The sequence below is a fragment of the Equus asinus genome, chromosome 25 (assembly GCF_041296235.1).
Source record: "Equus asinus isolate D_3611 breed Donkey chromosome 25, EquAss-T2T_v2, whole genome shotgun sequence".
In the NCBI taxonomy this organism is placed as follows: domain Eukaryota; kingdom Metazoa; phylum Chordata; class Mammalia; order Perissodactyla; family Equidae; genus Equus; species Equus asinus.
Genome location: NC_091814.1, coordinates 53,080,430 through 53,106,877, shown reverse-complemented (window position 1 = coordinate 53,106,877; position 26,448 = coordinate 53,080,430). Strand labels below are relative to the sequence as shown.

The following is a 26,448-nucleotide window of genomic DNA, read 5'->3' as shown; positions in this document are numbered from 1 at the left end:
ACACAGGGAAAAGACACTGCCTCACCCGGAGCTCGCTGGACCCCAGAGCCAACACTGCAAAGGGAGCTCATTTTCTGGACTCGCTGCCTTGTAGCAGACACAGCAGGATCTCCTTGGAATCCACCCTCTGCTGAGCACCTGGAATTCTGAAGGCAGGGAAAGTCCTGCGCCTTGTCATGTCATCGCCCAGGCTGAAGGGCAGACACAGGCAGCTCAAGAGCTTCCCAAGTCACCACAGCCACTGCTCCAAGCCCACACTTCACCGCTGATCCACTCAGGGCAGAGGGGGCCGTCCAACCACACCCGTCACATCCTGCAGCTGCACTCCCACCGCGAGGAGACCCTCCTTCACTTCCAGGTGGCTGCCATCTATGGGGACGTGCTCCAACAGACAAGCTGGACCAGCCGGGCCTGCAATGCTTCATACGCCCGTTAGAAACCACACTCAAGAGCTGAGCAAACGGTGGTCTGTGGGTCCACTTTTGTTTTCTATCTCTAACTGACAAATTCAGAGAAAAGCAAAGATCAGACTTGGAAATGATCTTGGAGACCGTTCAGTGCAACCCCCAACTCCCTTACCCCATTTTCCAGATGGCCTAGAGAGGGGACACAAAGTTCCAAATCACATGCATACAAAGAGGCGGAGAGGGCCAAGAAGCAGGTGTGGACTCCAGGCCCAGCGTTCTCCCTCTACTCTCTTCTCTGTGCTGCCCAGGGCTGGGACGATCGTAACTTGTGCACGTGGGAGTACTGCCTGCACTGGAGGCCCTGGAGGCCAGCCGTCCTAACTGGTCAAGCAAACATCACAAAACAGACTTTGTTCGACGAGGTTTTTCTCCGTGAAGGGGATGATAACATTATCTCCACATCCCGACTCTTTGGCACCACGGCCCCGTTCAGGCTTGGTGAGGCCATGGTGTGCCCTAACCAAATGAACTTTTTTTAAATTCTGGAAATGAAATCTGCACCCTCCTCCTGTCTTTTATAGTGGTTTCTCCCTTCTTTTGAAATACCAAAGAATCAGTCAATATGGAGGTGGGCAGGGGGGGTCCCCATCCTCAGCAACAGCAGCCCCAGACCTGTCACCTCTGCCCAGTGGCCTGTGAGCTGCCCGTACTGGCAGCAGCAGGTGGCTCCACCAAAGGCAAGGTCATAACTGGGACTCGAGACACAGGAACTCGACCTGGGGTGCTGTGCTCCCAGGTTCTCCTCGGGCCATTTACTGTAGAAGTGATGGCCCACACAGCCTGCATCTACTGCACAGGAGCCCGGGGACGCCCCGCTTTGTCAGGAAGAAGTGCCATCCTCCAGGGCGCACAGGGAAGGCTCACCTCTGGGCCTCGGACAGCGCAGGGCTGCCTCCCGGGTACAGGCTGAGGGGAAGAGGCAATGGCCCACACGGTGGGTTCCCCCCAAGCCACGTTCTCTAGTCCCCTTCCATGCCCCGCCTCCCAAAGTCACAGCCACACTCCATGCGCTTTTCTTTGTGCTTTAGATGCCTCTGGTCCCATCACTGGGACCCACAGGAATCCCACATGTGGTTGCATCACAGACACTGAAGTCACCAACTACAGACATGGTTTTCAGTGTTTTTTCTGGCGGCTGCACACCAGATGCTCTTCCTTCCCCATGCTCCCAAGGGTCCGGCACAGACGGGTGATGGGCATCCCTCTGAGGGCCAGTCCACCCTGAGGCCGTCATCTCTGTTCCGCAGCCAAAATGTTCCCTTCTTTGATGCTCTGCAGCTGGAGCCTCTGACTCACAAGAGTTCTGCTGCCTCGGCGGCCCCCGAAGCTGACCCCGGGGACGGTCCGTGCCGCCATCAAGACCCCAGGCAGAGCCTCCTCCCCAAATAAGTTGATTTTGGCTTCAGCCTCAATGGCTTTGGCCAAGCTGGCTGCGTAGCTGTCCAAGGACTTGTGCACGTCGGCTTTCACATGAAGAATAGGCTTCTTGGCAGCTTCTGAGGGAGAAGGCAGAAGAAAGGTTAGTGGAGGGGCCGGGAGCAGTGACCCCCGGGGAATATGCCTGCTGTTGCTTCAGGCCCCAAGGAGGGGAGGCCAACTGAGGTAGGGGCGTGGGTCTGAAGTCAGATTCCCTCGGCTAAAAGCCTTGGCGCCCCTGCTTCCTGCCTTGGAAATCTCCAGAGCCGGTCAACCTAACCTCCCTCCCCTGTGAAGAGAAGAGCACAGGACACCTCTGACTTCCCAGGGTTACTGTGATAGTTAAACAGTTCTTTCCAAGATACTTAGCCTTGGTCTCACCCGCAGAAAGGCTTGATAAATACTTCCTGTTAAGGATCTCCAGAATTTTACATGTTTGAAAGAGTTCTCCGGTGTCCAGCTCCGGGAGCGGTGGAGGGTCTGTGCCTGTGAACCTCCAGACCTGAGCGCCGTCTCTCTCCGCAACCTCGTCGCTCCAAGATGCCCCGGAGCCACGGAGAACCTCCACGTTGGAAGGACCATCCAGGGCTGAAGCACCCACCCAGGATTAGGCCCCCTGATGACTAGGATGAACAGAGCAGAGGGAGGCAGGCGGGTCTCTCTGTCCCACCCAGTGCCTCATTAAACCTCACTGCCTGCTTTTCTCCTGACCTTCTGGGGGAAAAATTTATCCCTCACTCCTCTCATTTTCTGGAGAGCAGGCAACTTCCACCTGCTGTGACGAACACTCTGTCATCCCATTTCAGGGAGTTCGCAGCCAGCCATGGCGGCTGCTTCACACACAAAAAGAGGGAAAAGAGTGGAGGCACACATGGCCCCTCCCTCCCCTGCCTCACTCTTGGGACCACCCATGTGGCCTGACGGCTGCGTTGGAGGAGGCACCTTCGGAACTGCCACCCCCGCCACAGAGGCCGGGTGGGGCAAGGCTGGCCCGCTGTGGGCTGGGCAGCCTGGGGAGGGACGCATTCCTGTTTTCGCACATTATGAAGGGCTAACACATTATGAAGCCCACGAGGCGCTGCTCCAAGCTCTGTTCTTGAAGCCACTTTGTCAGTGGACTCTCTGTGACTCGCCCTCAATTCGTCTGGACTCAGGGACGAGGCGGGTAGCAGAGATAGGATTAATTATGAACCTCAAACTCTGACAGGGCCCATATTTATTTGCAAGCTCAGCACTTGTAAAGAACTTCCATGTTAAAGCCCCTGGACTCCTCCACCACCCACACCCAGCCACGTCGGTGCTGTGCTCACAGGGTGGGATCAGGGAAGAGATGCGTACATCTGTGGGCAGCCCGCCTGCTCCTTCGTCACTCTTCAATCAGCATCACTGATGGGAGACTACACTCCAAGTTCCAAGGGAAGAGGTGCTGAGGGTCGAATTGGGAACAAGTGGAAGAGAAAAAGGCAGGACTGGACTAGAGCAGACGCTTTCCTCTCGTGACTCAAGGACCTCATCAGCTTTAGGGGCAACAGACGATCGAGATGGCAGCCTCTGGCTCTGGTAAAGGAGGTGCACTCACGGGCCAGTGTTTCCATTCTGCACGTGAGCAGGCTGAGGCTCGGAGAGGGCGAGTCCAGATTTATAACCACACATCATCCCTAAAGGAAAGGAACTATGGAGGGCTCACAAACTGTTTTATCCAATCAGGCAACTTCCTGAGGGAGAAGATGGGAACCAGGACCTGGGCTGTGTGTGTGTGTGTGTGTGTGTGTGTGAAGGCTTCGACAGCCACTGCTTGTGCAGTCTTAGATGCTGCTTGCTCTGAGAGTTGGGAGGCCTGAGGACTCAGGTGAGACTGGCAGGGCGGGGAGCAGGTGGGGGCGGGCAAAGGTGGGAGCTGTGGGGTGTTGGGAGTGGGGGCAGGGCTGAGCCAAGGAATTTTCCTAAGATCCTTTCCTTTCCCCGATGTCATCGTGAAGCACTCCGTCACAGAAACCAACCTCTGATTTGTTCCACTTCGTCCTCAAATGTCACCGAGCTCCTTCTCTTGGGTGGGCAGGTACAGTGGGAGGGAGGGTTGTCATCAGACGTGTAGTCCTCGAGCAGCATCATGTCTGTTCCTAAAGCCAAGGGCAGACTGTGCACAGATAACCGGCAACACGATGACTCGCTGCCACTTCCTTCTCAACACCCCTTGCTCAGCGCCCCTCGCATCCCTCTCCCCCAATTACTTGGACCCACACCCAGGGGCCCCTGACTGCCCTGCAGCAGCTGCCCAAGAAACCCTGTCGCCCCCCCCACTTCAGGGAGTCTGCAGCCAGCCGTCGGGGCTGCTTCAGACACAGACACACACAAAATATGGCAGTGTTATCCAGAGCGGTGCGTCACGTGCCACAACAGCACACTCAGAAGTATCAAGTCCGCCGGACCTGGTGTGGTGTGTGGGTGAGGAAGGGCGAGAAGGGCCCTATTAGAAGGAGCTTTGTGTTCTGGGCGATTCTTACAGTTTGAATTTCTATCATTGGAGTTAAAATGCACTGTGCTAAATAAACATTTAATACTTGAAAATGTAAAGTTCTTTGGGGATCAACAAAGGATTGAAAAATACCCCTAAAGAAGTGGGGAATAAAGGCAGAGAAGTCCTGTTAGAGAGCCGGGCAGAGCAGGCCGGGGAGAGAGATGGCACTGGGCGCAGGGAGGAGCTGGCTGGTGGGACCAGCCTTGCTCTGTCCCAGGCTCCGGCTTCCATGTCAGGGCCTTGGTGCTGAGGAAGTCGGGAAGAAGGGGGAGCCCGGAGCTGCTCGTGCTGTTTCAGGACCCCTGCAGTGGCCGCAGGAGCCCCCAGAAGGAGCGCTGCCCGGCGGGCCTCCAAACTGGCTGTCAAGCTTGGGTTCAAGAGCAGACAGACCCGGGGTCACCGGCGAGTTACTGATGCCCTCGGCTCTGCCCACGTCTGTGAAACGGGGACGGCAATTCCATCCAGCGCACAGAGCTGGTGTGAGGACTGGGCCGAGCATGTAAAGATGTGACACTGTGGCTGGCACACAGCAGGTGCTGTGGAATGGGAGCCATGACCAACAAGGACACGGCTAATAACCAGCGGGGCTGGACCACAGCCCGGCCTGCATGACCCCAAAGCCCACGCTCTTCCTCCTGCCTACAATGCTGTCCTCTTACTGTCCCCTTACTCCGTCTGCCTGGCCACCTCCCACTTCCTCTTCAGGGATCAGCATCACGTCCTCAGAGCAGCTTTCCTGACGCTCTTCCCCAGAGCACCTGCCAGCCAGCACTGGCGCAGCAGGGACTCCAGCTTCCCGGTGGCCGCTCCTCCGGTCACCACCTTCCCTCCACAGCAGTGTTAGTGACCGGTATTCACAACCCTCACAGTTCTCCCTTTACAGTGCCTGGGATGGACGTGTGTCCCCCCACTGGACTGAAAGCCCCGCAGGGTGGTTCCCCACTCTCTCCAGAAGCCAGGACAGTGCTGGCTAAGGCGCAGGTGTGGCAGGTCAACATCTGTTGACCGAATGATGGTCGCACTGCCTCTGGATCCCTGCTGCCATCTGAGAATGGGGAAATAGGCAGGGGTCACGGAGACCCGTGTTGACTTCAAATCACAGGAGGGACTCGGCGCCAGAGAGGGCCGTGTGACCAGTGGTTCAGCCGCTGGGCTGCCAGGTGTGCGACCTTCTCAGGGAACGTGCTCCTTCCAGGGAAAGTTCTCCTTGACACAAGGCCACGTCTCGTCCCCGCGCCGGTGGCCCGAGCTCCCCGGGACAGGCTCCGGGGAGGAAACAGGTCCAGGCAGGAGCAGGTCTCCCAAGCTCCGGGCCGGCCGTGGGGATGGGGCGCTCGGAGCAAACACGTACCGCCCAGCTCGCGGCCCCGCCCGGGAGGCGCCCGGCGAGGGGGCGACCGCCAGCCCAGGGGTGGGGGACAGACGCCTGCTTCCTCAGCACTGCGGGCCCGAGCGCCTGACAGACGGCAGACGCGGCCGGCCTCTGCCCGCGAGCCTCGCCCGGGGCCTCGCGAGGCGCCCATCACGCGCTGGGCGCGCAGGACGGCCGCGGGGCCCAGCGCTCGGAGCCGCAGGCCCGGGTCCGCACGGTCCTCTGCGGGGTTGCTGCCGGGAGGATCCGGAGGATCGGTGCTGGAGACCGAGGCAGGGGTGCAGGGCACGGAACGATGGTGATAAGGGCATCTGACCTCGGGGCCGTGCTGGAGCGGCCCCTGATACAGGGATTGCCACCCCACTTCACAAACAGGGCAAGTCGAGGGCTTAGAAGGGATGAAGACGTTCCTAAGACATCACAGGCCGTCAGGGCCAGAAAACCAGGCAGCGCGGCCCCAGGGCCTGCCCCGGCCGCCAGCGGTGATCTAACTCCAGGAGCTAGCGAACCACAATCATTTCGCATCTTAACCTTTCAAAGACCCTCCCTTAATTTCAATCTCACCACCAGCCTGTGCGGCAGAGCGAACAGGAACTGACACCCCCATTTTATAGAGGAGGAAACTGAGGCACAGAAACGCTGGAAACCCCCAGTCTTGTCTCTGCCCCCACAGGTCCTTCCCTGCATGGTGCGGACGTCCCTCCCACTGGGGAAACGCGTCGGGTGGGCGGGGGCTTACCCGAGTCCTGGGAGCAGCTGAAGCCGGTGTCCCCCGTGCTGCTGCTGTTCCCCAGGGGCTGTCCACCTGCCATGAGTGCCGTGAGGTGCGGGGACAGGCCCAGGTCTGAAAGGCAAAGCCGGCACTGACTGCACCATCCGCGTGCTGCCGAGACGGCCGGCCCCTCCCATTCCGGTGACCCCCCCAGACCGCTCCCCGCCAGGCCTCAACCCCCACCCAGGCCTCACCCCCCACCCACCTCCTGTTCTCTCTTCTCTGTTCTCCTGCGAATTGTGCCCTCAACCCACCGAAAGATGGAAGCCCCTGGCATTCCCCACTGTGCCCCTCATTCTATCCCTGGGGAGTCAGCACTGTGACAGGTCTCACTGGGTCCCCAAAGGGGAAACTCTCATGACCATGTCAAACACCAACCAGGCGGGGGGTGGGGGGGGGGGGCGGCGGGATGTGAGGGAGACAGGCTCAGGAGATCTTCCAGCTAAACAGGGAACGTGGGCACACGATTACCTCCAGAAATCCCACTTGAACGCCAAAAAGGGACTTTAAAGAGGCTTAAACCCTAAAAGGGGGAGAGAACGTCCTTAAGCTGTACGGTGGACGGGAGGGCAACAAGACTGACCCACGAAAGAGCAGAGGTTGGCCGTGGGGGAGGCCTGGAAGGAGGCTGGTTCTCACCCAGGACCCCCAAAAGCTCAGGAACTGGAGGCCCGGGAGCCTCCGCAGGCAGGTGGCTGGACGGAAAACCTCCCTGGGAAGCGCAGTGTCCCCTCTACTGCTCTGCGCAGTCCGGGCTCTGGCAGCCAGCACCCACGCTGGCAGGAGGGGGAGGGCGGGAACCAGGCCTGGCCTGGGGACACAGGCACAGCTGAGGCACAGAGCTAACAGTGGAGCCCTGCCCCTTACCTCCCTCAGCCTGGGCTGGAGAGTGCTGAACTCTGCATCAGGGAGACCCAAGGGGCCCTCGAGAAGAGCCCTACAGCCAGCGGGAGCGGGCACCCTGCGGCACGGCCCAGCCGACCGCCCTACGTCAACGTGCCCCTGCTCCACCACCTGGACTTCCCACTGCCCCCTTATCAACGACGACGAAGGAATGGCCAAGATCACTAGGCACTTATGCAAAGGCACTCGCTTGAAAGGCAGAGAGGGGGAAATAAAAAAGAAAGAAAGAGAAGCAAAAAAATGGATCTCAGAGGAGACAACACAGGGAGCTTAAGAAGACAAAAAATTCTAACTGGGTATCCTCAGAAAGTTGAGAAAAAAATGAATCCACGAACAAAAGGGCTGGAGGCCCTGGACACCATGGAAATAACACAAAGGAGACCTTAAAGATTAACATCTGGCACAAACTCTTCCCATCTCTGGACACCTACCGTCTAGCGGATCAACGAGCCACCATAAGGGACACCCCACAGTCGCCCCAGAGAGCCTGAGACAGGCAGGACGCCATTCTTTACTTTGATCCTAATTCTTCTGAGAGTACAAGGTGACAGAACAGACACCTTGCCTTCTTCTCCGGAGCCACGGAGGACGATGGTGGCGGACGGAAGGGCAGCATCTGACAGTCAGAGCAGGCTTCGCCAGAACTTCCGTGTCACGAAATTCGGGAATCCCACTTCTGCAAGAAGACTTCCCCTTTATTGGCAGCTGGGGTGTAGAGGGCTGGGTCCAGAAAGACCCCAGAGATTAGCATCCCCCTCCAAGGGTCCTGGCCTCAGAACACGACTGTGTCTCAGCAGGAAGCCTGGCCTGGGTTGGAGGGGTCCTGTGGGGACCAGCCACTGCCAGCTGGGACGGCTGAGGCCACAGTGGCTTTGGACGCCATCTCTGAGGCTAGTCTCCAGCAGGGGGAGGAATCATTTGAGCCAGACCGATGTGGCTCAGCTAAAAAGGTCTGGAAACGGGGTGGCCGGCGGCATCTTCCTATTCTGTGTTTATCCAGCAAGAACCACTGCAGAATGGGCGCTGTTCCCCTGAGTTTTTCCACATGAAACAACATATCCACTGGGCTGAGCCCAATCCAACCCCTTTTACGAACTTTTTTTAAAAGGCACAAAGTGACAGGCTCAGGGCCCAGGTCAGAAGCCCGGGGCGGCCAGAAGAGTCACTAGCGCCCGTTAGAGGCTAAAAGAACAGGAGCAGTTCTGAGGGGAAACAGGCACTTCGAAGTAACCAAGAGCTATGTGGCACCAGGAAAGGGATTTGGAAAAGCAAGACAGGAAAATCCAGAGGCTCCAGAGTTGCGTTCCCTCCCTCCAGCCCGGACCTCTCAGAGGCGGCCCTGAGCCGGGCATTTCCTCTGAGTAAATACGAGTCGGTGTCTGCTTCCCCAGAAGATAACTGGAGAGGTTCTGTCCCCACTTCCACGCACTGCACGCATCAGGCAAGAGCAGCGTGGGAGAGGCTGCCCTCCCACGGTGCCCAGGCCGCCATGCAAGCCCGGGGTGGGCCATGCCGGGGCCCTGCTCTGGCTGCAGCCGGGGGAAGAGGTGCTCCAACAGCTGCCTGCTGTTCTCCTGAAGGCCCCTCTGTGCTCTGACCGCCTATAGCCACCTGTCAGCTCTGGATTTGCAGCTGGGCATCCTAAGCCCAATTGCTGGCATTGAGCTCATCTCTCAGCACCAGAAGTCAATGTCCACTCCAGGACTAACCTGTCCACCACGAGGTGGCACTGACTGGCAACCTCCAGGTAGCCCGAAAATCTAAATTCCTAGGGGAGTCCCGTGGGAATCTGCTAAGCAGACCTCACAAGCAGAAGGATTTTGGTGGCTGGCACCCCAGGGAAAACCTAACCTTTTGCACTTCTTCAGTTTGGGGCTAAGAGAATGAGAAAATCAAAATCCATTGATTATGACTGAAATCTGCGTATGAAATAAACATGACAATGTATTTACAAACCTGGCATCCCAGGGTCAGCCGGGAGGCTCAGGATTTTTGCAGAATGCCTCTGCGTCTTTGCTCATAAGCACTGTTAGGAAAGTTTGTAATTCCATGTACCGATTCCTTTGGTTACAACTTTCCAGGTGCTCATGCAAATGGACAGGAACAAAACCAAGACAGGGCCTCCAGGTCATTTCTTGCTGGCTTTGGAACAGATCTTATCCTCTTTCTTCCCTGGTGCTAACACTAGAGCACATGCACTCTCTGGGGCTGAGGGAGGTGGCCTGGAAGCAGGCTGCGAAGAGAAAGCTGATTTGGGTTTAGGAGTTTGCTGCAGATCCAAGTCATGCCCACAGAGGGCGCTAGACCAGCGTCTGGTGCACCGGCTCAGCCAGAGGATCTGGGGACGGGAAGTGAGGCTAGGGTTCTCCCTCCAGATCAGAAAGACAGTCGGCATTCCTGCCATGGACAGGGCAGGGTGTGGGGCTGGGTGGTCACTGCATTCTGCTCTGTTTCCAAGACTCTTACTGATGCTATGGCCTCCTGCGATTAGGACCTTTGGGGACGAGACAACAGGGACCCTCCAGCTTCCACTCCTGGGGAAGACCAACAACTCAGAACCCATCATCCCACGTGCTCTTCAACCCAAAAACATCCCACCAGACTGCTTTGCCCTCAATGAGGAGGAGACCGCCAGCTGCCTTGGACTTGCCGACCCAACCACAGCTGGTGTTTTCTGCCTGTTCTCACAGCCTCATGAACTCTTCTAGGATAATCGCCAGTGACTTACAGGGAAAATCTTGGCCCAAAAAGTAGATGTTTCTTTTTATTCTATCTACTCTCTCCTCCTCCATTCTCTTTCCTCATTTTTCTTCTTCCTCATTCTTAACTTCATCAGAATAGAAAACATTTAGAATTTTTTGCCTAGAAGATAAGTGATTTTACAAAATATGAACAAATAAGTTAATCAGTGAAACGAAACCAAACCCTGAATGTACTCCTGGCTCACAAGTCATACTTGGAAACATGGTTGGGGGGGTGGGGGACATTTCACTGGTTAAAATACTGGGGTACAGAGAGATTTTTTTTCTCCTATAGCCAAAATAAAAAGTCCCAGAATTCTCAAGAAGTAACACTCCATCAGTCCATGAAATAAATCAGTGATGCTGGTTGGTTTAATTGCCACATGGAAAATATCTCCTATCATCACCACCACTGAGTATTCATGATAATTAAGAGTGGTTATTTCTTTCTACCCTCTTGAGAGGGAAGGTGGAAGACCTCTCTACTTCATGAAGAGGAAACATTAATACGAGTGGTTTCAGTTGCCCAAAGTCATCCAGCAAGAGATGAGAGCTGCAGTCTGAACTGGCTCTTCCCATAAATATGATCTGCTAAGTGCCCTCAAAATCTCTCTTCCAATGGCTCAGCCAGGTTATGGTCTCCCTCAAACAGGACCCTAAAAATCGAGCTCCTTCCTCATGAGAACAACACAGCAACAACTGCCGGAGGCAAGATCCACCTAGGCAGGCTAAAGACAGCGGGTGAAGGTTGAGGGGGAAATGGGATGGCTGCATTGCCTCAGAGCATCTCCTCTGTCGTATTTATTAACTACAGTGGGAAAAAATAGCGACTCTACAGGGGAGAAACCTGGCAGACACCAGCATAACTGTATGGACTAAAGCTCTGCGTCCCCCTAAATTCACACATTGAAGCCCTAACCCCCAATGTTTTGGTATTGAGAGGCGGGTCCTTTGGGAGACCATTAGGTTAGATGACGTCATGAGGGTGGGGTCCTCATAAGAAGAGACCAGACAGCTTGCTCTCTCCCATCCTCACTGGCCCCCACCATGTGAGGACACAGCAAAACAACAGTCAAGAAGGGGGCCCGCACCAGAACTCAACCATGCTGGCTCCCTAAGCTCAGACTTCCAGCCTCTTGAACCGTGAGAAATAAATGTCTGTTGTTTATGCCACCCATCCATGGTGTTTCGTTATTGCACCTGAGCAGACTTAACCAAGAGGCCAAGGCTAACGTTAACTAGTAATAAGACACACTGACATCGGTGCCCCTGACAAGATCACCCCACAGCATTCCTGCCAAAGACATGTCACTTGATTCTAATCTTGAGATCACACGAGCTAAACAGAAACTGAGGGGTGTTCTACAAAATCACTGACCAGTACTCTACCCAAGTGTCAACGTCATGGAAGACAAGGAAAGAACAAAGACTGTCAAAGATTGTCAAAGACTGAAGATGACAAAGGGAGACATGATGACTGAATACAACATGCAATCTGGAACTGGATCTTGGAACAGAAAAAGGACGTTAATGGAAAAACGGGTGAGACCCGGATCAAGTCTGTAGTTAACAGCACTGCCCTGATGTCACTGTCTTGGGTTTGATAACTGTGGTTAGACAAGATGTTAACACTAGGAGAAACTGGGTGGCTGGGAATTCTCTGTCTTGTTTTTCCAACTCTTCTCTAAGTTGAAAATTATTTCAAAATAAAAAGGTCTTAAAAAACCTATCCCTGATTAGAGTAATTCTTCTGGGTCTCATCAGAGGTGATGGGATTGTCTGCAGAAACTTGTTAGCTCAGAAATCAATTACAGATGGAGGAGCAGCTTTACATATATACAAGATACTGACATTTCAATGGGGGTGGAGGTTTGGCATTGACACTTCCTGAATCACCAGGGACCATATGAGGAAACCACTAACCTGTGATGAAAGGCCCAAGGAGGAGTATCTTCAGGGATGAGCAGCTGAGAAGGGGAGGGAGCGCTCTACAGAGGACTCTGCTTTAAAGGACACAGAAAGGAAAGGATCGGCCAGGAGGAGAAGGCAGCCTGCTCCAACGCTTGGGTTCTTTATCTCAAGGCCAGTGGGCCATGGCTGCAGTGACAGAAAATGGATTTTTGAACTCTGGTGTCCCCTGCCTTGAGCAGTTAAGCTCGAGAAAGCTGCCTGAGACTCACAGTGGACACTCTGGAATGTTCCTTCCCCAAAGGAAACCTGTGCTGTGAGCCTTGAGGCCGTAGTCAGTCTGAGACGTCACCCATCAACACACCAGAGCATCTAAGAGGACCATAGGCCACACCTGCCTGAGGCTTGGCAGCCCTTTGCCAACAAGTCCCCAAGTTACCTGTGATCCTGTTGGAAATGCTGAAGAGCCTGGAAGTCCTCTGCCGCTGCACAAACGGCTCCCGGTAGTACCGGTCCCCAAAGCACATGCCCAGCAGTTCCTTGCGAACCGTCTTGTTCCAGAGTCCATAGATGAGGGGGTGGCAAATGGCGCTGGTAAAGGACAGCCACGTGGCCCAGGTCTCCAGGGTCGGGGAGACATAGTTCTTCCCCCAGAGGGCCTCCGAGGTAATGACAACCATATAGGGCCCCCAGGTGACCATGAAGGCACCAATGACCACCAGGATGGTGATGAGGGCTTTGCACTGGTTGGCCGAATAGACCACACCCTGAAAGGCGTTCCTCCTGCTGCCTGAAGAGGAGGTGGAGGTGCTGGAGTTCTTCCTCCCATTCCTCTGGGCGTCCTCCTCCACGATGACCACGGTGCCACAGTGCACCTTGCGTGCCTTGACCCTGGCCACCCGGAAGATGAAGCCATAGCACACCAGCATGACCAGAAAGGGGAACAGGGCACACCAGATCTGCCAGAAGGCCGTATAGCCAGGCTCCCGATGCCACGCAGCCACACACATCCACTTGAACTCATCAAACTCCACCGATGACCAACCAAATAGAGGCGGCAGGCAGCCGATGAGGGAGTGAAGCCAGATGTAGACCAGCGCCATCACAGCTCGGTTCCCCGTGATCTTCATGGGGTACACCATGGGGTAGAGGACAGCATAGTAGCTAGAAATAGCATGGAGGGAAGTGAGAGAGAGACCAAAAACAGAAAACATACGAGGATGGGCAACCACTGCTTTCCTAGGCAGGGAGCTCTGTGGAATTTCTCTCACCCAACCCAGCCATGGGGCAAATGCTTCTGAAGGGAGCATCTTCTCCCAGCTCCTCCCAGACGTGTGCCGTGTCACACAGCTCTGTGGGGCTCTTTATCAGTGAAGACCTGGATGCCAGGAAGAACACAGGCTCAGGTGGTCCTGTTTCCAAGTCACCATGCCAGCTCATCCATACGTGGGGGTGCAGCCAGTCTTGAGGCATCTACAGGAGTCCCGACAGATCAGGCATCAAGCCTGGCCACGTCTGTGTGGCTGACATTAATTCATTTAGATCAGTTTTCGGAGGGTCATTAAAACCCAGAATAGTATCTAAGGATTACAGGGTTCATTCAGTGAACATTTGCTGAAGGCCGGCTGGTGCCGAGTGCTGTGCTATGCACTGGAAATATGGGTGAGAAGACGGGGGAGGGGACACATAAGCAGAGTATGAGAGTCTGGAGCAGAGGAGCTGTATTTAATCCTCACAGCCCTGTCTGCAGGGTGGGTATTATCAACATCCTTATTTTAGAGATGAGGACACCAAAGCAGAGAAAGGATCAATAACTTGCCCCAGGTAAGGGGAAGAAACAGATACACACCCAGGCACTCTGACCTACAGTCCCCAATGCAGATGCCAGCAATTCCTTCACACTATCTTGTCCGGAGTCCACAGACCAGGGATGGTTCCTAATCCCTGCTCTGTTGGGAAGGAGCGAGGTTTGGAGAGCTGCTGATTCAACCTGGCGGGGCCCCGGATCCACACTGCAGGGTCAGGGCGGGCCTCCTGGGGGAGAGGCACGCAAACCCAGCTCCCAAAAGATCAGAGGCACTGGCCCGGGAGCAGCCGAGGCAGAAAGGCAGCCTTGGCGAGGCATGGAGATGTCAGTGAGCGGCGCCTCAGAGGGGAAGCTGCCCGGAGCTCCCGTGGCCCGGCGTGGAGAGCAGGTGGAGCGGGGAGATGAGAGGCCACAGGGCCAGGGGCCAGGCCGTGCTGAGCCTTGTCATCCAGATAAGGACTGACCCTTTAACTGGAATGGGTCATGGGGTTAAAAGTACACCAGCACCCTCCCCATCCAGATGTTTTATCCAAGGGAAGTACTGTTTAATGAATAGGATTCCCCGTGAGGACAGCGCATGGAAGGGACAGAGGTGGCCACACCAATGCTGCCTGGTACAGGCAGGATGTCAGGAAATGACTGTGGCTACAAGTCTCACACATCACCCGTGAAACACCCTTCTCCACCAGGACCATCCTGAGTCACCCCTGGGCACCAGCAGCTCAAGGAAGGGGCCACCGCCCGACTGCCACCTGCTGCCTAGGCTGACTCTCACTGGGGGCTGCCTCCTCAGTCCGTACCCCTCATGAAGGGTCTTTGAGGTGAGCCTAGGGCTGCTGCTCTCGAGCTGGGAGCCCTGGCCAAGATCTCACTTGGAAACACAGCATTTTGGGTTGTGGGGCCTGAGGAGAGGAACTCGCTGTGATCATGGGGTGGGGTACAGAATCACCACGGGGGACTCAGCTACAGCAATGGCTGTCTTATGCAGGCATCTGGGTTGGCATCTCACAAAGGCCGTGCAGCCCAGCAAAAGCGGCATGCCTGTGGAGCTGGACTTCCTGGGTGTGGGGCAGGGGGCTTGCTGTCTACTCGCTGTGTGACCTTGGGGAGCTGATTTAACTCTCAGAGCTTCTGTTCCTTCATCCGGAAATGGGAATGTCAGAACCTCTGGCACAGGTCTACTCCGAGGACAGAAGGGCCTGGAGCGAGGGAAAGGCCTGGATGGTGCCCCTGTTACATAGCAGTGGGGGCAGAGCACAGTCCTTGCCTGTCCGCCGACCTTTCCCCCTTCCTTCTTGGGGATGGAATCCCATCTTGCTCGTGCTCCTGCAAAACTGCCATGACCACAGGGGACCCAGCCCTTCTGAGTCCCAGAGGATAAATCAGGCCCTTCTGGGGGTCTCCTACCCTTTCCCAGGTGACCAGCTGAGACACTGACCTGTGTGACATCATCCAGGCAAATGAAATGTGAGGGGAGTTTGCTAGGATGGGATGGGGGAGCACTTCCGGAAAGTTTCCTTCACTTTTAAAAAGAACTTGAGATTTCTACTTTTCTCTGTCCCTCTAAAAAGCGTGCAGGCCCTCTGACCTGAAGACACCTCAGGGGGACAGCACCGCTGGGCGTAGGAGGCCAGGCCTGGGGAATGTCAACGGCCTCTGGCTCCTTGACCAACCCTGTTCTGGCAGTCATAAAAATAATGATGATTAATGTGCTGTCCTCTGCAACATATCCTTCTGGCTATCCTCAACACCCCGCTATTATGATTTCACGGAAGACTTCTCCTTTCTGTAACAAATGCTATGTTCGTACATCGCTCGCTGACTAAGGCCCTGAGTGGGAGCAATTGGAGTGTAAGGCCATCTCTCCCGGCTGAGTCCTGAGTCCCAGCAGGACAGCGGGCAGGGGCAGCGCTGGACCCCGAGGGGTCAGTCTCCTAGAGTCAGAAGAACCTCCATGTATATCCACACTCACCAGAGGTTATTGTGGTTTGGGGAGGGTGGTAAAATTTATATACAATAAAATGCATAAATCTATACCTCTATCAAGATACAGAACACTCCCACATGTGACCACTCAAAAAAATGGATTTCATAGATTTGAAATTTCAGTTTTTTAAACTTATGCCTCACTTAGACGGAGTCACAGGTTCAAAGGAAAATACAGAACAAAGGCAACCCCCGCCCCGGCAGGAGACGCAGGCCAACATGGAGGGTTCCTTTGTTCTCCACGCTTTCAGCTGCCTTCTGAAGCTCTCGATCTTTTCTCTAAAAACTCACGTTTGGACAGGAGCCCAAACACAACCCTTGGTCTCAAAAGAGGCTTTCATGACGTCACGTGCGACTGAAAAGTTGTCATGCACACAGGGGCTCCGACACTCAGCTCTCCTGCCAGGAGACCCACCACTTTGATAACGACTCGTTTTTAATAAGATGGCTTCACTAAAACCACAAACAAAATTGAAGCCAACCACCCCTTCATTGGGGGGAGCACTGTCATTTACGCTGAACATTCTCCGAATAGCACCAGCAATTTCCCTCACTATAACTAACTATCCCATGGTTCTAGCTACTTCTATTTATTAAAATATTATTTTTAAAGCTGGAGTTTCACCCACCCCAGTGTGGAATGAAAACATAATAAATATTTTCAACAGACCTGGAGCCCTGGCAGTTTCAAAGCTAAGCTACAGGTGACCACGCAGCAGACTTATTCACAGTGACATTCTTGCTGTGTAGAACGACGTTCCCCACTGGACCTATTTCCACGTGGTTGAGGATACTGACATTTCAATGGCAAATCTCGCTCCACTCAGCTCTTCTGTTTATTCTCTGCCTCTGCTCTCTCTTCATGGAGAAGAGTCCATCTTGTATTGGCTACAAGATGGACTCTTCTGGCTCATCTGCCAACCGCTTTGACGGATTTCATCCCATTGGGGACGATCTGTCCCCCTCGGGACATGTGGCAATGTCTGGAGACACTGTGGGTTGTCACAATGGGGAGGCACTACTGGGACCTAGTGAGTAGATGCCAGGGATGCTGCAACACATCCGACAGGGCACAGGACCACTCCTCACAACAAAGATCCAGCCTCAACGTCAGGAGTGCTGCGGCTGAGAAACCCTGAGCTAAACTAACTGTTGTTGGATTGGACTGACAGCTGACTGCGCAATGATCAAGGGCCCAGCCCTCAGCGTCTCAGCACCAGGCAAGTTACTCACCAGCCACATGGCCTTGGGTGAGTCCACCAAACCTCACTTTGCTCATCTGTCACGTGGGGCTCACAGGGTTGTCAGGAGGATCAGCTGGGATAAGCGTTTATTAACAGCACGGAGCAGTGATGGGCAAGTGACCAGCACAGAGCTCCTTTTAGCGGAGACCATGACCACTGCCCTTGCTCCTCTCCACGTCTTTCTTACTAACGTCCCATCTCTCTCCTCCACTCCCACGCTCTCGGTACTCCTCTCTCCTCACTCACCTGTCACTACTGTCCTCTCCTCCCTCTCTCTCTCTCTTTCCCTGCCTCCTCCACTTCCCTCCGTCACTTGCTCTCATTCACACACACATGAGTTGCATCTCTAGGTTTCCAACATAGAGAGCAAATACGTGACCTCCAAAATTACTAACATCCAGTAAAATTAATTTACTGAAATTAAGAAGGCAGAGGAAGGAGCACACAAAGACCCAGTCAAACCGTGGTCATTTATACGAACATGATCAAGTTAACTGGTCCAGTCAATTTGTATTTTTACGCCACATGAATGACCAAGAAGAGAAAACAAACTGCATCTGCCATGAAATTATTTGAGGATACCAAATTTCACAGCGGTTTGCATATTAGTCCTAAAGATCTGGCCAGAGCACTGTGAATCCGTCTTGTTGTGCTTGCAGGTGGAAATGAACTACTGTCCAAAGATAACCAGGCCTCGAGACGTGTCCTCGCCACAGTGAGGTGGAAGTCCTTTCTCCACTCATGGCTCGTCACTGGTGGCCCTGGGGCCGACCCGTGGGGCCTGGGGTGCCCGGACTAAAGCCCCAGTGGGCTGAGTGTGGGCCAACTTGTTCGCATGTGTCACCTCTGCCAGAGCCATTTCCACTGGCCTCCAGGTGCATTAGCACAAGCGCTGTGCGTCCTTGCCACGTGGTCCTGCTCCCTCCTCTGCGGTCTCACAGTACCTTAAACATACCGGCACCATGTACGCATCACACGATCCTGAAACTATCTGTTCACGTGTCCACCTCCCCTACACTGCGAATTCCTCAGCACTTTACTCATCTTACTCAGCTGTGTGATCCCAGCACCAGCCACCGTGCCAGGCACACATGAGGTGCTCACTAATTGTGTATCAAACGAATAAATGGAGGCTGCTCCTTCAGTCAGAAGGGCCCCTTCCACCTTTTCCATGCCTGTATGACCCTGCTCACTGTTAGGACTTGGCTCAAATGCCCCTTTCCCCCGAAGCACTCCCAGCCCCGCCGTGAGAAGCAGCGAGTGGAGAGGCAGCGCGGGTATGTCCGCTCTGTGCTCACGTCACACACAGGGCAGCCTCTGGCACGAAACTGTAAGCTCCTGGTGGGCAGGGCCGTGTCCTGCTCATGTCGTATCCTACCACCCGAGGATTCAGCACAGGGCCTTTCATAGAACAGACATCCCACAAATATTCCCGGCAGGAAAGAATAAGGCACTGAAAGAGGTGAACCCTCGCTGGGACGGTGCGTTTTGGTGGCATGGTTTGAGGATTTGTCATGCTCTCTGGCGAAAAATCTCACCCTCGCTTATCTAGACCCCAGATGCAAGCAAGCCATCCACAGCCTCCCAGAGCCACGATGGCAGACAGCGGGCACTGTCTCCCGAGCATCCTGCCACAGACAGCTCTGCGAGAGGCGCTCGAAAATCAACTCCCCAGCCCCGCTCTCAGCTGTGCGTCCCCACTGCACGTTCCACAGGACCCAGGGCCCAGGAAGGGGCGTACAAAAATTAGTGATTTAAAAAACAATAGTGAGATCCTATTCCTCCCGACTGCCAACGAACTTGCAATTTTTTTTAGTGTTACCTAATCAGTCTTGAAAGGACGCTAATACACGGTTCTGCAGCAAAAGTCCGTACGGCCTTCTGAAGGGCAAGCAGCCTGTTACACATCAAGAAGCTTGAAAGCGTGTTCACTCTTACTGAAAACACAACTCCACAAACATCCATGCTCCTCCAAAGTGCTGTATCTGACAGCAGGCCGACAGGAGAACACAAAAACAAAGTATACCACCACCACCACAGGAGAGGCTACCACATGACTCTAAAAATCACGTTCTCAAAGGATATTTGCAGGTGGGAGAAAATGCTCAGGATCGCTTAAGAGACAAAGCAGGCCACGTGTGTCATGAGCCTATTTAAAAACTTTACTGGGGCGGGGGGGTGGGGGGGCTGGCCCCGTGGTGCAGTGGTTTAGTTCACATGCTCCACCTCAGTGGGCCGGGGTTCACCAGTTCGGATCCCAGGTGCAGACATGGCACCGCTTGGCAAGCCATGATGTGGAGGTGTCCCACATCTAAAGTAGAGGAAGATGGGCACGGATGTTAGCTCAGGGCCAGTCTTCCTAAGCAGAAAAAAGAGGAGGATTGATGGCGGATGTTAGCTCAGGGCTAATCTTCCTAAAAAAAAATATATATGTACTGTACGCAGCCAAAAATCATTGGAGGCAGATATGCTAAAAACATAAAGAGTGATTGCTGCTGATTGGTGGGATTATGGATCTTTCTTATTTTATCCTTTATACTTTCTGAATCACTTTTATTATTGGGGAAAAAAGATATTTAGAAGAGTGAACTGATTATTTCTGACCAGTACATTCCCCACAGCCGCAGAGAGCCGACGGGACTCTGGCCCTGGGCCTCGTGGAGGCCTGCTCTCTAGATGAACAATCCAGACACCACACATTGGCCAAAAGACTGACGGGCCCCAGAGAGCTGGGGGACTTTCGTCACCAGTGACAACATCCCTGGCCAGCTCCCTCTGTGCTTCCCCGACTGCACTGCTAGCTTCCTCCCCAAGTCACACAGAACCTGAACCTATGAAGTCAAACCCTCGCCTGTGATGAATCCTCGTGAACCAGATTAATCTAGAGGGTGGGAACCTGCTGCCAAAGCCTGCAAGACAGGCAGAGCGAAAGCTGACAGCACGCTGCAGAATCTGAAAAGACCCGCTAGACGCGTCGCCGAGGAACACCAGCGGGGCCATTCCGCACTCTGAGCCAGCTGTACCCTGGGAAGGGACACCCATGTTTTTAAAAGCGCCCACCACCTCTCCCAGGTGCCACTGTCCTGATGCCCTGGGTTGTCTTCCTTCCCCACTCTCCTGCCTCCTGACCTAGGCTGAGTTCAACAGCCTCTGTTCTGTGGGCAGTGAGAGCACCTCTGTGGGCTCCCCAGTCTGGTTCTGGCCCAAACCAAAGCAACAGACAGCAGGCAGCACGTTGGAACAGACCTGGACCTAATGTGTGCTCAGACACGACACCTTCCCCACCTTCTGTTTCTCATCTATAAAGTGAGAATCAGAGGTTTCTAGAACTTTTTTTGTTTTTTTTTTTTTTGAGGAAGATTAGCCCTCAGCTAACATCCACCGCCCATCCTCTTTTCTGGCCCTGAGCTAACATCCATGCCCATCTTCCTCTGCTTTATATGTGGGATGCCTGCCACAGCATGGCTTGACAAGCAGTGTGTAGGTCTGCACCCAGGATCCAAGCGTGTGAATTTAACTGCTGCACCACCAGGCCAGCCCCTCTAGAACGTTTTTTTTTAAGCAGTAGAATCTCTTTTAAAAAATAAAACTATATGCAATATAGATCAGATAACGCCAGAGGTGCTCTGGTTGAATGGATGGAAGATGGAAGAAGAGGCAGAATTCTGCTTTCTCCTCCTCTCCTGGCAGAGGCCCCAACACCCTCCCAAGGAACTAAGACAGCCTGAAAGTCACAGACCAGATGATCTCTCAGGTTCACCCTTTGCACACGTGCCTTAATTCTTCAGTTCTCTAAGTCGGGGCAGCTTACCGGTCGACAGCGATGACCCCGAGGGTGAGCATGCTGGCTGAGCTGATCAGCAGGTAGAGGAGAGCGGAGAAGTTGCACCAGACCACACCGAAGATCCATTCCCTCCGGATGGAGCTGGTCACCACGAAAGGCAGCACCAACACAGACAGCAGGAAGTTGGACAGGGTCAGGCTGAAGACAAACTTGTTGCTGAGGGTGAGGAGGTAGGACTTCTTGTACAAGGTGACCACAACGACCAGGTTGCCCAGGCAGACAAAAACCGTGATGATAACGATGGCGATGAACTCGGCGACGATGACACCCCCTTCACCACCCGCCTCCTCAGTGAGGTTACTCAGCTCCTTCCTGTGGCCGAGGGAGGAGTTGAGGCTCATGGTCAGTGCACCTCGGTGTGGGGTGGGCAGAGCATGCTGGACGACTGGAAAAACAAGGTAAGACCAGGGGACAGGAAAAGATTCGTCAAATCATATCACACGCACTTTACAGAAGAGCAGCTGAGGACCAGGTCACCCACCGAGTCCAGAGACTCTCGGCCAGTCCTCCCCACTCAAGGTCTTCATAAGTGGCCTGTTTTCTAGACCCAACTTCGTGTGCAACTCAGCGTGTCCCCTGGAACGATGCATTTCTCCAGTCTAAACCCCCGATCCATCAGCCCCAAGGCCAGTGGCTCACACCTTTAATGCACTTAAGAATCACCTGGAGTGCCAGCTGGAAGAGCCGATTCTTAGGCTCCACCACTAGAGATGCTGGTCCCAGAGGGCGGAGGTTCAGTCTAGGAATCTACATTTTAAACAAGCAGAGGGCGGGTGATTCTGTTACAAGTGGTCTATGGGGGATGCTTTTGGACCCTGGCAACTCAGCTGGTCCCTGAACCAGCAGCCTCAGCATCACCTGGAAATTACAAGAGATGCAGAATCTCACGCCCACTTCGGACTTACAGAATCAGAATCTGCATTCTAACTTCCTCCCCAGTTGATTCATGTGTCCATTAGAGTGTGACAATACGCTGATCATAGGGACTATACTGAGGTCCCTCAGCAGAATTTAAACAAGCATAATTCATACTGAGACATCGTTAATTGCTCTCATCAGACATGGAGAAGGAGGGCCAGGATCCAAGCACTAATTATAAATGGGTAAGTGGAGGCACAGGCTGAGGCCCCGGCCCACGATTCCAAGAACGGACACCATTCTCCACAAGGTGCAGGCCCTGCTCTCAGGACATGGCTCAGGATCCCGGCTAAAACTCAAGGTTGACACATTTTAACATTAAATCCTACAGACAAAGCTTTCTCCCAAATTTTCATCTACTTTAATCAGCCAAAAAATCCCACAGATCACTTTTCCCACTTGCTCTTGTTCCCAACAGAAGACACCAGAAAGGAAGAAGAGATTGCTTTCCGTGAGCCAGACAACAAGAACCCCGGTGCCCATACTGCCGACACACAGCAGCAGGGCCTCCCCCCGACAGGCCCCTGCATCACCTGCCGCCTCTGCCCACGTGCCTTTGGCCACAGGGAGCTGGGGGGTGAAGAAGGCAGCGCCCCCCTACCAGCAGTCCTGAATGCCAGTTAGAGTTTCCCTTCACAGTGAAGCTGAGTGCTGCGGGTTCTCACCACAGACCCTGGGCCCGCTGGCTCGAGCAGGGCCAATAATTCCAACCTCTCCTGCACCCAACAACCGTCAAATACTCCACAAGTTACTTGCTTTCCCTTCACTAGCTTAAATCTCCCGGGCTCCTGATACGACTTCCAGACCCTTCTCTAACTCAGACTCCCTGCCTGTGCACTTGCTCACAATGTCTACGACCCTTTTGATGTGTGGTCCCCAAAACTGGACGTACCATTCTGGATGCGGTCTGGTAAGTGTCGAGTCCAAAGGGGCAATTTTCTCCATGATCAGGATAATTTCTTCCAGCTATTCACTCTAAGAATGCATTTTCTTTTAGCAACTACATCATCCTGTTGGGCTTATATACATAAGTGTGTGGTCAACTGAAACTCAAAGTTTATACTCACAGGAATTTCTGTGAAGGCAGGTGTCCCCAAACTTGAACTTATAAAATTAATGTTTTTGAGCCTAAATACAAAATACCATTTCACTAAATTTTATTTTGTGCATTTTGGCCCATATTTCCAGGCTGCTAAAATATTCTGAATTTTAAATGATTCAGTTACGCAATATGTTAGTTACTCCAGCTTTGTGCCATGAATATACTTTATAGGCATGCCTTCTATCTCTGTGTCTTTGTAAGGATATTTCTGGGTTTCTTCTCTATTTTGTGAGTTCTGGATTTTTTTTATCTCTTATAAGTAAATTATTCATTGGTGTCTCAAAATAAGGCCCCACATAAGCATATTATTCTCAACTGCACAGGTGATAACACGGTGGTCAAGAAAACAGACTTGAGTCATTAGACAATGACAAAATGGGAGAAAATACTGAGAACTTCTATCACAGAAAAAGGACTAATCATTCCAGTTTATAAAGAATTCCTAAAAAATCGAGAGAGAAGGGGCTGGCCCCGTGGCGGAGTGGTTAAGTTCGCACGCTCCGCTGCAGGCAGCCCAGGGTTTCGTTGGTTCGAATCCTGGGTGCGGACATGACACTGCTCATCAAACCACGCTGAGGCAGCGTCCCACATGCCACAACTAGAAGGGCCCACAACGAAGAATATACAACTATGTACTGGGGGGCTTTGGGGAGAAAAAGGAAAAAAATAAAATCTTAAAAAAAAAAACAGAGAGAAGATGAAAAAAGCAGATAGTAAAGTGGATAAAAGACATAAACAACAAAATTTGTAGCCATGTGAGGTGATGGACGTTAACTAATCTTACTGTGGTAATCATTTCACAAAATACACCTCTCTCAAATATATGTCAAATTATTATGTTGTACACCTTAAACTTATATGACGTTATATGTCAATTATATCTCAATAAAACTGGGGGATAAAAGACATAAACAGAATTCACAGAAAAGGATATGCCATGGTTCTTAAACATATGAAAAGATGCCCTATTTCATTCAAAATAAGAGAAATGCACATTAAAACTACACTGAGATACCATTTCTTTCCTTTCAGGCCAGTAAAAATCCAGAAGCTTGGCAGCACTCTGTTGGTGAAGCGGTGGGCAACCAGGCATTCTCCCACACTCCAATGGGGATGCAGAAAAGAACAGCGGTGTGGAGGGCAATCTGGCGAGACCTGACAAACCCCATGTGCATGTGCCCTTTGACCCAGAAATTCCGTTTCTAGGTATTTACGTTGAAGACAGAAGTCCATAATATGAAATAACAGATGCACAAATTTTTTTTATTCATTGAGGCATTAGTTGTAAAAAAACAATTTGGAAATATGTGAGAAAGAAGAGAAAATAAGAATACATTTGCACGTGAGTTCATGTTTACTTATGCAAAAAGGAAAACAGGAAAAATAACCAGAAACTAAGACATAAATGGAAGTAAAATGTCTCTGAGTACTTTTTACAGTTTTGATTTTTGAGCCATGTAAATATTTTATATAATAAAAGAAATTAAATAAAAATGGATGCAAAAAGTAAACAAAATTGATTGCAAACAGAAAAAATAAGCCTGTGTATTAGATTGATAACATAAACGGAGAAAATAATTAAGTCAGGTAGCTTTTGAAGACAGTATTTTGACTGTAAGCCTTCATGATATGTATTCCATAAACAAAACCACCACCAGGCTGACTCGGTAGGTCAGATGCTGGTGATGGCGCCATGATCTCACAAGGGTTCTGAGCGCAGAGCACCTGGGTACACAGCCTACGTTAGGGACCATGCTTCTCACCACGGGAGAAAGGAGGTGCAAATCACAGAACAGGGAAAGGTGAGGGGACCCTGCGGTGTTAGGCTGGCTACTGGAGGTTATCAGCATGAACTCACTATTCAAATATAAATATAAAATTAGGTACAACCAAGGAAATTCCCTGAATGCAGTCAGAAAGATGAAGAAATTGAAAAAAAAAAGGCAAATGAGACAATGAATAGGAAGCACTTTATAAGGGATAACCACTTTATTCAAGCAAAATGTAGTGTTTTTCACTTATTATGGGAATCATTTCTGGCAACATGGTGGACTTAGCTGATGTGAACATTTTTCCAACTCCAAATTCATAGAAATGATGGATCAAATATGACTTAAAATTTTTTTAAAAAGCCAAACTTGATAAAAGAAAGGGAAATCCATAGGTAAGAGAAACAGAGAGGGGCCGGCCCCATGGCCGAGTGGTTAAGTTCACACGCTCTGCTTCAGCAGCACAGGGTTTCACTGGTTCGAATCCTGGGCACGGACATGGCACCACTCATCAAGCCTTGCTGAGGTGGCATCCCACATGCCACAACTAGAAGGATCCACCACTAAAAATACACAACTATGTACTGTGGGGCTTTGGGAGAAAAAGGAAAAATAAAATCTTTAAAGAAAAGAGAAACAGAGAAAACTCAAAGCCAGAGCTATATTCTCACACCTGTGACCAGAAGGGGATTAGACCCAGTTCAAGACCCACAGGGCTTGGGTTATTATGTGGGAGAAAGACTTTGGGCCCCACAAGACAGAAAAGTGGAATAAAGAGTGGATTCTAGAAGGGCTGCTCCCTCCATGAAAAACAGATTAGAAAAACATCTCCCACTGGCAAAGGGAAGCAGCAAAAACATAGTCATTTACCTGTGGCTCTGGGTGGAGCATTAAAAAATTTTTCCATGAGAAATCAAACATTGAGTCATGTGCCATGCTGATGAGAGTACCAAATTTATACCTTCTGCATAGCACAGAAGTCCGAGCTAATAAATCCATGTAAAAATTAACGCTTGCAGAAGTAAAGAGAAAATGGTTCTGTAGTAAATTTCCACACTCACAAAACAAACAAATACTTCATGGAAGTAAGAGCATAACATTCACCATGAGGGAGCATCAACAAAACAAAAAAAAAGAGAATCAAAACTCCAAGAACTTGAATTGATAGAAGAATATGAAAGAAACTATAAAACAAAATTAAGAACTTTACAAGGAAAAGAGGCAGAAATCATAAAGCAAAAATAAGACATCATGAAAAAATAATACGCAATTGTGAAAAAGAACTAAACAGAAATTCTAGAAATTAAAATCTTACTGGTCAAAATTAAAAACTCAATGGAGGGGCTGGCCTGGTGGCACAGCAGTTAAGTTCGCATGTTCTGCTTCGGCAGTGTGGAGTTCGCCAGTTCGGATCCCGGGTGCAGACATGGCACCGCTTGGCACGCCATGCTGTGGTAGGTGTCACACATATAAAGTAGAGGAAGATGGGCATGGATGTTAGCTCAGGACCAGTCTTCCTCAGCAAAAAGAGGAGGACTGATAGCAGATGTTAGCTCAGGGCTAAGCTTCCTCAAAAAATAAAAATAAAAATAAAATAAAATAAAACTCAATGGATGTGCTAAATAGTAGATTTAATTAAAGAGAAAGATGGTGAACTGGAAGACAGCTCTGAGGAAATTAC

The 26,448-nt window shown here is 52.0% G+C and overlaps 1 protein-coding gene across 14 annotated transcripts in view; it reads right to left on the bottom strand.

The window, feature by feature from the left end:
• Nucleotides 1-822: 822 nt before the first annotated feature.
• GPR161 (G protein-coupled receptor 161) overlaps nucleotides 823-26,448 on the bottom strand; it is a 46,423-nt gene continuing 20,797 nt past the window's right edge. For 5 of the 14 annotated variants that reach the window (XM_044757861.2, XM_044757862.2, XM_044757863.2 and 2 more), the window contains 5 exons: nucleotides 20,946-21,363; nucleotides 12,537-13,261; nucleotides 6,513-6,617; nucleotides 3,884-4,003; nucleotides 823-1,963 (listed from right to left, as the gene is read on the bottom strand). In XM_044757861.2, the coding sequence (XP_044613796.2) occupies nucleotides 1,698-1,963; nucleotides 3,884-4,003; nucleotides 6,513-6,617; nucleotides 12,537-13,261; nucleotides 20,946-21,363 (1,634 nt within the window). In that variant the 3' untranslated portion in view covers nucleotides 823-1,697. Of the gene's footprint in view, nucleotides 3,542-3,883; nucleotides 4,004-6,512; nucleotides 6,618-12,536; nucleotides 13,262-20,945; nucleotides 21,364-22,788; nucleotides 22,811-26,448 lie in introns of those variants that run through there. The other 9 variants (XM_070498145.1, XR_006519584.2, XR_006519583.2 and 6 more) reach the window with 9 other exon arrangements.